Raw genomic sequence first — 12,193 nt, 5'->3', positions numbered from 1 at the left:
GATTGAGCCCGAAACCCGGGCCGTGTGCCCTGATTGGGAATTGGACCGGTGACCTGTTGGTGCATGGGACTACGCTCAATCCACTCAGCCTCACCAGCTGGGCTCCCCTGAATCTTTGCGTGACTGCTGCAGATATAGTCTTGCTGGGACATTAGTCTGGATCCCAGCCCAGCTGACAGAGGGGGAGAGAGGAAGCACCTGCCTGTCGAGTGGAGTGGACAGTGGAGCAGCACGAGAGGATTCCTCCCAGTGAACGCGGTATTGGGTGTAGGAAGCCCCCCAGGAGACAGATGCCCACTGCTGTACTATAAAGGCCTGGATACTAATACGTATTTCTCTATATGTTGGGGAAAGATTCTCACTGTTCTAAAATAAGGACATGTTTTTGCATTGTTTTCTCTTTCAGATGGCAGTGAGATTGCAACTTCAACCTTGATGGGAATTTTGCTAATGAATGATTTTAAACTTGTCATTAATAAAAGGACATATGATGTACAGTGCCCCAAAAAAGGTAAGAAACACAGCTAAGCAGCTGTCTTAACATTGCCCGTTAGCTACGGGCTTTTAACAGAGAGCTGGCTTACCTTACGAATCTTTTCAAATAACCAAATGAGCAAGAAAGCTTTGGAGACCACGTTTAAGCTTCTCTAGCAGGAGTAGAAATGATCAGTAGACACTGCCTAGCAGGACTTTTAGTCTCATATACTTTTTTTCAGACTTCTAAGACTTCACTTTGGGAACTTGAATGCTTAGTCTGACATGACTGGGTTAAGAAGCAGGCCTGAAAATCACGAACTCCTGTGTATTGTGTTCCTCTTAACTCTTTTTTTTTTTTTTTTAAGATAGACTTTATTTTTTAGAGCAGTTTTAGGTTCAAACCAAGATTGAGCATATAGTAGAGTTCCCATATACACTGCGCCCACCTCCCCACAGCCTCCCCTACCACCGAGCACCACTGTGGTACATTTGTTACAACCCGTGAACCTACATCAACACATCATCTGCTGTGTCACACAGTTGGCATTAGAACTTTAGATGTACGGTGAATGGGTTTTGACAAATGGGTAATGGTATATATCCACTATTGCAGTATCTTTTTTCTTTTTATTGCTTCTGGTTTATCCACTGCTGTAGTATCATAGAGTGGTTTCACTGCCCCCCAAATCCTCAGCGCTCTGCCTATTCATCCCTCCCCACCCCCACCCCCAGCCCACAGCAAACATTGATCTTTTTACCGTCTCCATAGTTTTGCCTTTTCCAGAATGTTACACAGTTGGAACCACACAATATGCAGCCTTTTCAAATTGGCCTTCCTAAATTAGTACTGTGCATATAAGTTTTCTCCACATATTTTCATGGCTTGATAGTTTATTTCTATTTAGTGCCGAATAATATTCAGTTGTCTGAATGTATCATAGTTTATCCATTCACCTACTGAAGGACATCTTGAATGTTTCCAAGTTTTGACAATTTTTAGAAAATATTTATTGATTTGAGAGAGAGAGAGAGGAGGGGGAGGGAGAGAGAGAAACAATTATCTGTTGTTCCACTTATTTATGCATTCATTGGTTGATTCTTATGCCCTAACCGGGGATTGAACCCACAACCTTGGTGTATTGGGATGACACTCTACCTCTGGACAGAATCCCTACTGATTTTCCAGCTGATGTTGTGGGGACTCTTTTTCCTGGCACTGGTGCTAAGGGCTGGGGAGCCCAGTGTGGGGCTGGGACCCCTCATTTTTCTGGGGGGACCTCTGCAGCCAAGATATCCTTCCTCATTCCTAACCGCCACCTGCAGGTGTGGGACTAGCTCCACCCCTCCTACCAGTCTCAGCATGGCTGCTGCTTAAATCCTTGGTTACAGTCCTGTTCAGCTAGTCATCAGGTGGCTTTCAGGGGTGGTCGTCCTAATGTTGATGTGGTCACGGGAGGTGGCGAGCACAGCCTTTACCGGCTCCGCCACCTTGACCAGAAGTCTCAGTTGTTGTCACTTCTGTTTTGCTAGTAGTCACTGACCTACTTCTACCTTAATCTGTTTGTCTTTTTTTTCTTATTATTTTATTTTATTAGCTAGGACTTGGCAGTATGACTTTTGAAAAGAATGGTGAGAGGAGAAACCTTGATCTTTTCCTAGTTTTAGTAGGAAACCTTCAAGTTTCTCACCATTAAATACTATGTTAAATGTTTTTATCAATTTGAGGAAGTTCCCCTCTATTCTTGATTTTGTCAAGTGCTTTTCTGCACCTGTTGAATATGATCTTATAACTTTTCTTCTTCAGCCTGTTGATGTGGTGGATTATATTAATTGATTTTCAAATGTTGAGTCAGCCTTTCATACCTGCTATAAATTATACTCCTGGTCATGGGGTATAATTCTTTTCATACATTGTTGGATTCAGTTTGCTAATATACAGGGTGTCCCAAAAATGTATACACACTTTGGCTGCCATTATTTATTCCAGTGGGGTAAATCTGAAAAGAAAGAAACATCAATTGAGCTATCAGCTGTTAAAGTGTGCGTACATTTTTCTGGTATGCCCTGTATTGTTGAGGATTTTTGTAACTGTTTTCTGTTTGTTGCCATTGTTCTTCGTTTCTAATTTTGTCTTTCATGGGTTCTCTGTTTTTTGTGGTTTCGAGCATTTTATATGATTCTGTTTTCTTTTCTCTCTTAGCATATCAGTAATGCTTCGTTTTTAAATTTTTTTAGTGGTCGCCCTAGATTTGGGATATACATTTACAAGTAGTCAAAGTGTACTTTCAGATAACACTATAGATACTGTCTCACAGGCATTGCAAGTTCCTTATGATAACCATGTATTCCTAATTCCTTACGCCCATTCCTTGTCTTCATGTCATGTGTATATAGCTGTCATTATTGAATACATTTTTGCTGTCATTATTTGAACACTGTTCTGTTACATCAAGTAGAGTAAAGAAAAAGAAAAATATGTTTTTACTCTATCTTCCCTTATTTAATGTAGAATTCCTTTTTTTATGTATATTTGAGTTTCTGACCTGCATCATTTTCCTTCCCTTACTTTTAACATTTTGTGCAAAGTAGATGTACTAGCAACACATTCCCTCTATTTCTGTTTGCTTGAGAGTCTTCATTTCTCCTTCACTTTTGAAGGATTCAGAATCCTAGGTTGGTGGTTTTTTTCTCTAAACACTTTAAATATTTCACTCTACTGCCTTCTTGCTTGTATAGTTTCTTAGGAGAAGTCAGGTGTAACTTTTTACGCTTTTATCATATGTTTTATTTATTTTATATTTTTATGCCCCTCTACCCTCTTCTACCTGCCCCTGCCCCTCTTTCCCTTTGCAGAGGTAGCTTTTATCTTTGCTCTTCTAGAGATAAGGTGTTTCTCCCTCTGCCTTCTTTCAAGGTTTTTTCTTTCTCTTTGATTTTCTTCAGTTTGAATATGATATGCCTCCTAGGGTCAGGGGGCTTGGAGGCATTTATCCTCTTGACATTCTCTGAGCTTCCTGGATCTTCTTATGGTTTGGTGTCTGACGTTAATATGGGGAAATTCTCAGCCATTATTGCTTCATAAATCTCCCTTCCTTCCTTCCTTCCTTCCTTCCTTCCTTCCTTCCTTCCTTCCTTCCTTCCTTCCTTCCTTCCTTCCTTCCTTCCTTCCTTCCTTCCTTCCTTCCTTCCTTCCTTCCTTCCTTCCTTCCTTCCTTCCTTCCTTCCTTCCTTCCTTCCTTCCTTCCTTCCTTCCTTCCTTCCTTCCTTCCTTCCTTCCTTCCTTCCTTCCCTTTCCTTCCTCTTTCCTCCCTCCCTCCCTCCTTCCCTCCTTCCCTCCTTCCCTCCCATTACATGTGTACTACACCGTTTGTAGTGTACCAGAGTTCTTTGATATCCTTCCCCATTGTGTTCAGTGTTTTTTTTCTTTGTTTTTCAGTTTGGAAAATTTCCATTGACATCCTCAAGCTTAGAAATTCCTTCCTTAGCCACGTCCCATCTACCAACCAGCCCATCAAGGGCATTCTTCATTTCTGATAGTATATTTTCTCTCTAGCGTTTCATTTTTATTCTTTCTTAGAATTTCCATCTCCCTGTTTATATTACTCATCCATTCTTGCATGCTATCTACTTTTTTTCGGTAGAATCCTCATCATGTTAATTGTAGTTATTTCAAATCGCTGGTCTTCTGTTCCTTTCTCTGTTCTCCATCTGGTACTCCTGTTATGCATATTATTTATAATTACCTTTTGTAATTGTGCCACAGTTCTTGGATATTCTGCTCCCTTTTTCCCATTCTCCCTTTTCTTTGTCTTTCAGTTTGAGAAGTTTTTATAGACATATCCTCAAGCTCACCTACTCTTTCCTCCCCTTTGTCTAGTTTACTGTTGAGCCTATCAGAGGGATGCTTCATTTCTATTATGGTATTTTTGGTTTCTGACAATTATTTTTTTATTTTTTACTAGAATTCCATACTTCTGTTTACATTACTCATCTGTTCTTACATTTTGTTTACTTTTTTCATCACAGCCCTTACCATATTAGTTATATTTGTCTTAATTTCCTGGTCTGATGATTCAAAAATCTCTGCCATATAAGATTCTGGTTCTGATTCTTGCTTTGTTTCTTCAGACTGTTTTTTTCTTGCCTTTTACCTTGCCTTATAGTTTTTTGTTGAAAGCTAGACATGATGCATTGGGTCATAGAAACCGAATCAGGGAAGTTTTTAGTGTGAGGTTTTATGTATGTCTGGATAGGCGTCAGGCCTGCCCTGCAGACGTGAGGTCAGTGAGCCCAGGTCTGACCCTCCTCGGGGTTTTGAGATGCTTCACTGAACAGACTTGCCAAGCGTCACAGTGTGAATTAAATTAGCAGGGATGCAGCAGGCATGGTTAGAAGGACAATGACAGAGGAATTGTACTAGGTTAATGGAAAATGAAGTTTATAAAATGATAAATTTGCAGTTGTTTTTTTTTTAAATGTATTTACACTCCATGTCTTTCCTAAAGCATTGTCAAATTTGGATTTGAAAATTCAGGATATGAAAATGAAATCCACATTGAAGGCACATATAAAAGGAATAAACAGCTTCTGAAGAAAAGGAAAATAATTCTCGTTTTTGGCTTTTGTTAGGAGATACCAGCGTTTAAATTGGTAATACAACATATGAATTCTGCAGTGCCCACATTTCTGAAAGAGTATAGCCAAAGGTGCTTGTCATTGAACTCAGATAAGCATTTTGTGTCACTGGACAAAGACTATCTCCTAGAACAAACTTTAGTCAGGCTCATCTGAGTCGTCTTCTTAACTAAGCCTCACCTTGGCCTATAAAAACTGTGGACTGTCAGCACAATTGATTTTGTTCACGCTGCTCTCTCCCTCTCGCCTACACACTAAAGACTTGAATAAACACCAGCATAGTTTCTAACAGCTCAAGGCCAAACCCCTAGGATGATGAAATGCTTGCCTGAGAAAGCTCAGGCACTGCCAGGAGAATTTCCTGTTTGTTCCAGTGAAAACCCAGTGACAGGCAGATAGGTCCGAGCTGCCTCTCCGAGCAGTAACTTTCGGAAGCTTGCAATTCTAATTCCTTTCTCTACTCCTTTGGAGTATAAATCTTCTACCACCCACAGCTGTCTCCTTAGGGACCTGGGGGGCTACTCTTTGAGGTGTAGACATTCAAGGAGGTCACTTGCTCTCACTCCCAGCTGGTGGGCCCCTTGCTCTGACTTGTACCACTGCGTCCTGTCTCTCCTCTGGATAACCAGCAGTTAAAGGACCCAAGTGGACCTAGTCTCACTAACCAACCCCCAGGCTCACTTTTGTAAATTTCCACTTCCCTGACTCTGCTTTTAAGCCCGTGAAGTTCCCCAGCCACCTCTGGACAAATAGAAGTTGACTTCAGTTCACACTGATCCCATGCCCTGTTGCAATAGTTACTGAATAAAATCTGTCTTTACTGTTTTAACTGGTGTCTTGGCTTTGCTTATCTTTGATACATGCCACAGCTTTGGACAAAATCGTGGCCCATCTATACCTTTCTCCTGTATGAAGACCTTTTAATGTAAATATATATTTCATCAAAACAAAAGGGCTCTGACTGTTCTGCAGATCTCAGAAGCCTAGAAGGGAACTTCGGCTTTTCACCTCTTTGAGGCAGCTTTAACTTAAAATGTAGAGGGGGTTAAAGACCACAATAAAGTCTGAAGAAGTGGGTGGCGATGGAGGAGAAATAACTTCAGGACTATTCCAGAACCAGAAAAACCCCTGGGCTAATACTGATTCAGGGTCATAAGCCTCTCAGCAGTCGTTTGCTGCTGCTCACCCAGAAGGTCCTTCCTCTCACCTGGTCTCCTTCCCTCAAGTTCTCTTCCACGGGGGAGGAACAGTTACCACCCTTGGAAAGGTATCAGGAGAGCCCAGTTGCATGTGAATTAATAGATCCATAGAGGTGAAAGGATGAGAGAAACCCATAATCAGACGAGCTCTGTGTTAAAGACTTGGAAATGGTGACTCCCTTTCCTGTCAGTCTGAATTTCCTTTCAAATCTGTACCTTGTTCTAAAGAGCTTACACTTTTCAAATGTATATTATACCTTTGTTTATATGTTTGTACTTCACCTTCCCTCCCCTTTGGGTCCTAAAATAACTTTCGGATAGATTGTCAGAGGGTGGGGGGAGGGATCTTGGGTACAACCTAGGTATAAAAGTGAGCCCATAAATGAATGTTACAAACTAAAGCGAGGTGTTCACCTGGGTTCTGGTAATGGATATTCCCCTTACTCTTCCTGTATGAAGGTGTTGTTTTTAAATCCCCACCCGAAGATATTTTTTCCATTGCTTTTATTTTTTTTAAATACGTCTTTATTGATTTCAGAGAGAGGGAGAGAGAGAGAGAGAGAAACATCAATGATAGAGTCTGATCGGCTGCCTCCAGCATGCCCCCGACTGGGGATAGAGCTCGCAACCCGGGCATGTGTCCTGACTGGGAATCGAACCTCAATCTCCTGGATCCTAGGTCGATGCTCAACCGCTGAGCCACGCTGGCTGGGCTCCAGTGCTTTGCAGAGAGAGAGAAGGACATCAATGTGAGGGAGACATATGGATTGGTTGCCTCCGGACGGGGCCCAGGGGTTGAGCCTACAACCAAGGTATGTGCCCTTGGCCAGAATTAAACCTGGGACCCTTCAGTTCGAGGGCCTGTTGTGCTTGCGGGACACGAAGAAAACTCGAGACACGGAGAATGTAGACTTTAGGTGGAGATGCAGAGGGCTGAGGCCCTGGAGGCGCTGCAACAACCCTCCTTACATCCAGCGATTTTTATTGTGAGTTACAGAAAGGAAGGTGTGAAAGACAGTGATCAGTAGAAACTATAAAGTGCGCATGAACAAATGGCTTTGTTTTGTGCTAATGCTTCACATTTGTTCTTAAGGCCATAACCCTCCTGGGGGCAAGCTTCCCAGATCGATAAGGATCTGTTTTCAGTTCCTGTCAGAAATGTCTCCCTCGTTTTCAAGGGGATTTCTGCGATTCTGGGGAAGCTTGCTACCCAACTCCTTCAGAGTTTGTTTGTTGTTTGCTGGCCTTTTCCTATAAGGGCCGATACTCTAACCACTGAGCCAAACCTGCTAGGGCATGTATAAAGATTTTTATTTATTTATTTATTTTGTATGAAGATTTTTAAAGAAACAGCAAGTCATATTATAAAGAAAAAAGACAAACAAAAACATAATGATTTTGAACCTACTGTCTGGTATTTTATCATTCCAGAATTTATCATGCAGAATTCATCATTCTGTATGAGAGAGACTAACGGAATCACCTGAGACCAGGAGAAAGGTCCATCCCAGACGCCTCCCTCGGAGTGGGGAGGCCAACGGGGCCGGCCACAGGGCCAGCCGCGGGGAATCAGATTGGTTCCCTGGACTTAACCCTGGAGGGAAAAATGTGGTGACTGCCTTCTGTTTCCCTTGGGTCTTTTCTCAGAAAAACTGAGCGGTGAGCACGCCACCGAGATGGAAAACGTGAAATCCTTGGTTCACAGGCTGTTCACAGCCTTGCACTTAGAAGAATTTCAGAAAAAGAGAGAGCACCATTTACTGGAGGAAATCGACCGCCTGAAGGGACAGCTGCAGCCCCTGGAACAGGTTAGGCAGCATCGCAGCTCCTACTGGGCGCTGTCCCTGGAGGCACTTTTCCGAACGACTTACACAGCACTCGCTCCCTCTCATCCTCACAGTGAGCCGTGAGTGGGCACTGTCCTCCTCATTCGTCAGGTGGGGAGACTGAGACAGCAAGGCACGGGGCTAAGATGAGGCAGAGCCGCAGCCCGAGCGCCTCACTCGGAGCTGGGCGCCCTGTCCGCCGTGGGCCGCAGTGTCTGCGGGCATAACGCGAGCTCGGCGCTAGCTGCCGGTGCCCGGTCCATCCCTCAGAGAGTAGGCCCCTGCCCAGCTCTGTAACAGACGGCTTCCTAACATCTGGAGTTAACGGTGGAGGAAAAAAGTAACTTTTGGGGGGAAGAGGTGATGATGGGCTCTGTTTGTTTTAATTTAAGGGAAAAAACTTGCATATTTTAAACCTGCGATTCCACTTGTGATTTTTAAGTATGGGTAGGTGTATGTGTAACTTGGTATATGAATAGAAAGTTTCTGGAGATAAAAGAAACTTTTAATAATAATTAACTCTTAGGATATTTAGGGGTTACAGAGAGGGGGATTTTTTTATATTATTTGTTGGATTATGTCCCTACATTTTAATTTTTTCTTTACTTTTTAAAAATGTTGGTGATATATTTACTTACATTAAGATTTAGAAAAATAAAAAGTTGGCCAATAGAAAGTTTTTCTCCCACCGTCCTCCCAGTATTACATCCCCACAGCTATGAACCGTTTCAGATTTTATGTACAAATACAAATATATTATTTTTTTCCCTTTTTCAGAAAAAGATGTGGGCTATTACACACAATTCTCACCTTTTTTCACTAAGAGTACACAGGCATACCTCATCTTATTTCTCTTGCCTTTATTGTGCTTCATAGATACAGCATTTTTATTTTTATTTTTGCAAATTGAAGGTAGTACCCTTTACCAGCAAAAAGATAACAATTTGCTGAAGGCTCAGATGACGGTTAGCATTTTTAGCAATAAAGTATTTTTAAATGAAGGTATGTACATTGCTTTTTTAAGACATAATGCTGTTGCACACTTAACAGACTGCAGTACAGTGTAAGCATAACTTTGACACTGGGAAATGAAAGGTCTTGTGACTCACCTTAATGCAATATTCTCTTCACTGTGGTGGTGCGCAGCCAGACCTGCTGCGTGCCCGAGGCATGCCTGTGTCCTGGACAGATCTCCGTACGGGTGCAGCAGGAGCTGCTTCATTGCAGTGCAGAGTAGCTTGATGGCCAGATGGGTAATTTTAGGTCTTTTACTCTTAAAAATGAATCTTCGTTAATCACATAGAGTAAGAGCACCTGTAGGATGAATTCCCAGAAGTGAAATTGCTGGGCCAAAGAAAATCAGCATGTAATTTTAGGTAGGTTTCAGAGTCTGGTTTCTGAGTTTTTCATTGTACACCCATCTATTCTATTTAAATTTTTTTTTTATGAGTAGGTATTACCTTTTATAATTTAAAACTTCATTTATTAATGAACTGATTTGGAAATAGGTGATCACTCATTAATGTATATGTTTTATAAATTCTGTGTTTTCATAAATCAGACTGCTTTAAAGTAACACAGATGTGCATTATTTCCCCCCCCCTTTCTTCTTGTAAACTGAGCTAATGGTCTTTTTTTTTTTCCTTTCCTTTCTCAGATGAAAGCTAGAATTGAAGCTCGCTCAGCAGCCAAAACCAGCGGACTCCTGTGGGCTGGGCTGGCCCTGCTGTCCGTTCAGGGCGGGGCACTGGCCTGGCTCACTTGGTGGGTGTACTCCTGGGATATCATGGAACCAGTTACATACTTCATCACATTTGCAAATTCCATGGTCTTTTTTGCATACTTTCTAGTCACTCGGCAGGTGAGTAGTTTGTTAGGAAAATAGTAAGTTAGAACATCTGCAAATAATTCCTTATCCAAGTCAAGCAATGAGCATTAAAGACTTTTCATATACTGAGTTACTACTATCTGGGTTTTTATAAGCTGATAGATTTTGTTGTTGTTTTTCATGAGGTTGGAGATTTATACACAGCCCAGAGAAACGATAGGTAACTTCTGTAGAAAAATAAATATTACAACTGACAGATTCCTCCACTGAGATAAACACATCGAATTTGTGTCCTTTGTTCCGTCATTTATAAATAATAAAATTGGTTTGTATTGCAAAATACCCAGTAACTTTAGCCTTATCTCATGATTATTTTGCCAACAATCTCCATTTCTTTTTCTCCGTTCTGTCCCAGTGTGTGCGATTTCTCTTCCCAGCTTGTTTGCTTTTGAAAGGAGCAGCTGATCTCAAACGAGACTAAGTGTTTTACTTGTGTTGCCTTATGCTTGCTCTGGCAGCTGCTGCAGATGCTTTCCTCATCTGCCTTTGCTTTGGTGTTGCTAAGGCAAGTGTCTTTCTCGTGGAGGCATTATGTTAATTTAAAACATGTTCTCTTTTTTTTAGGATTATACTTACTCAGCTATTAAGAGTAGGCATTTTCTTCACTTCTTTCATAAGAAATCAAAGCAACAGCATTTTGATGTGGTGCAGTACAACCGGTTAAAAGAAGATCTCGCTAAGGTACTTTACTGCAAACAGCATCTTACAGCTGGTCTTGTTTGGGGCCCAGAACCGGTGGCTCATCCTCACAGGTTAAATGTCCATGTGTTTTGGTTGGTTCAGTGAAACAGTTGACGGGTCTGATACTAATTCCATATCCTACCCTTTTATTGTCTTCTGTACTTGACGTGGTGGTAGCTTTAAATGTGTATGTGAAAATGTTTTAAATGACTTTGAGAGAGTAAAATTATAGTTATTAGAAATCTGTTTCTAGGTGAGTGTGTGTTTTTAAAGACAACAACCCAATATCAAGCTCATTTGCAATTTGTAACCTCTTAAAACATAAAAGAAAGTAGAATTTTAGGAAAGTGCACACTGATAAAGAATTTTAAGCTCTCTAAAGGCATTTGCCAGATTCTTCTTCCTAAAAATAGAAGAACCAGTACGGTATTCCCTCTTTAATCTTTTCTGTTTGTCAGATGAGAAAATGGAGGTGCTTGATGTCGCTCGCCTAGGTATACACAGTTAGTGGGGAAACCAGGCTATGAAACCGAAAGTTTGTCTCCAGAGCCTATTTCTTAGGCAGCTTTTATCTGTGGCCTCCCAGTGTTCTCATTAGCTTGTTCAGATGATGACTTCTCAACATGTAACTAAATTTTAAATTTTCCTTAATTTTATCAGAAAAAAGTTCTGGTAAAAATATCGTCCATTGCTCAGTATATACTCATTTAAAAGCCAGTAATCATCATTATCTTTTGTTACCTGTATCTTCTCAACTACCCATTCCTCAATTTAAAAAAAAGATATTACTAAAATTAAATTTCTAATCCAAAAATTGGAGCTGAAGATATAATCACTACTTAGGAGAAATATAATGATCTTTTAAAAAAATTCCAGTGGATACTCTTTTGTTTGAATGATTGAGTCCAAGAAGGCTAAGGAATGTTCTTCCAACTAGTTTATAGAACTGGGCATTTAAGACTTAAAGTAGCACTCTGTGAAGTATTTTTTTAAGGTTATAAAGTTGAGAAAAATGGGGAAGCTGATAGGTTAGAGTGTTTTTTTGTGTGTTTTTTTAAAGGGGAAAACTAACATAACAAAGAACTATAAGGATGTATTAGAAACCTTAAACTCACCTTTTAAGAAAGGATCCATATAAATTGAAATATTGTAGGCATTTGCCACTAGTAATTTAGTATACGTATTGACCTAAGGAGATATCCACTCCCCAGCAGTCATGCCCCTGTGTTTCCTACGCATTCTGATCAAGGACTTTTTCTTTTTCTCCTTTACAGGCTAAAGAATCCCTGAGCCAGTTACGCCGCTCTCTCTATTTGCCAACACAAGTAGAGGAACTCAATGAAAAGAATTAATCTTACATTTTAAAATGTCATTGAATTTTTCCATTATGTGTTGATTTTGCAACTTAGAAACTGGAACTTTTTTAGTTCATTTGAATTTGACTGTTTCAGTCTCTTTTGTTAATAAAAAAGAAAATGCTTGCAAAA

The 12,193-nt window shown here is 40.8% G+C and overlaps 1 protein-coding gene across 1 annotated transcript in view; it reads left to right on the top strand.

Moving 5' to 3' along the window:
• MCUB (mitochondrial calcium uniporter dominant negative subunit beta) overlaps positions 1-12,193 on the top strand; it is a 78,108-nt gene extending 65,915 nt beyond the window's left edge. The window contains exons 4-8 of the mRNA XM_087826125.1: positions 407-511; positions 7,959-8,119; positions 9,795-9,998; positions 10,590-10,706; positions 11,981-12,193. Coding sequence (XP_087682251.1) covers positions 407-511; positions 7,959-8,119; positions 9,795-9,998; positions 10,590-10,706; positions 11,981-12,058 — 665 coding nt within the window. The 3' untranslated portion in view covers positions 12,059-12,193. The remainder of the gene's footprint in view (positions 1-406; positions 512-7,958; positions 8,120-9,794; positions 9,999-10,589; positions 10,707-11,980) is intronic.

The sequence above is a fragment of the Miniopterus natalensis genome, chromosome 1 (genome assembly GCF_054644295.1).
Source record: "Miniopterus natalensis isolate mMinNat1 chromosome 1, mMinNat1.hap1, whole genome shotgun sequence".
NCBI lineage: Eukaryota > Metazoa > Chordata > Mammalia > Chiroptera > Miniopteridae > Miniopterus > Miniopterus natalensis.
The sequence above is the reverse complement of the archived record's forward strand: the minus strand, read 5'-3'. Positions and strand labels throughout refer to the sequence as shown.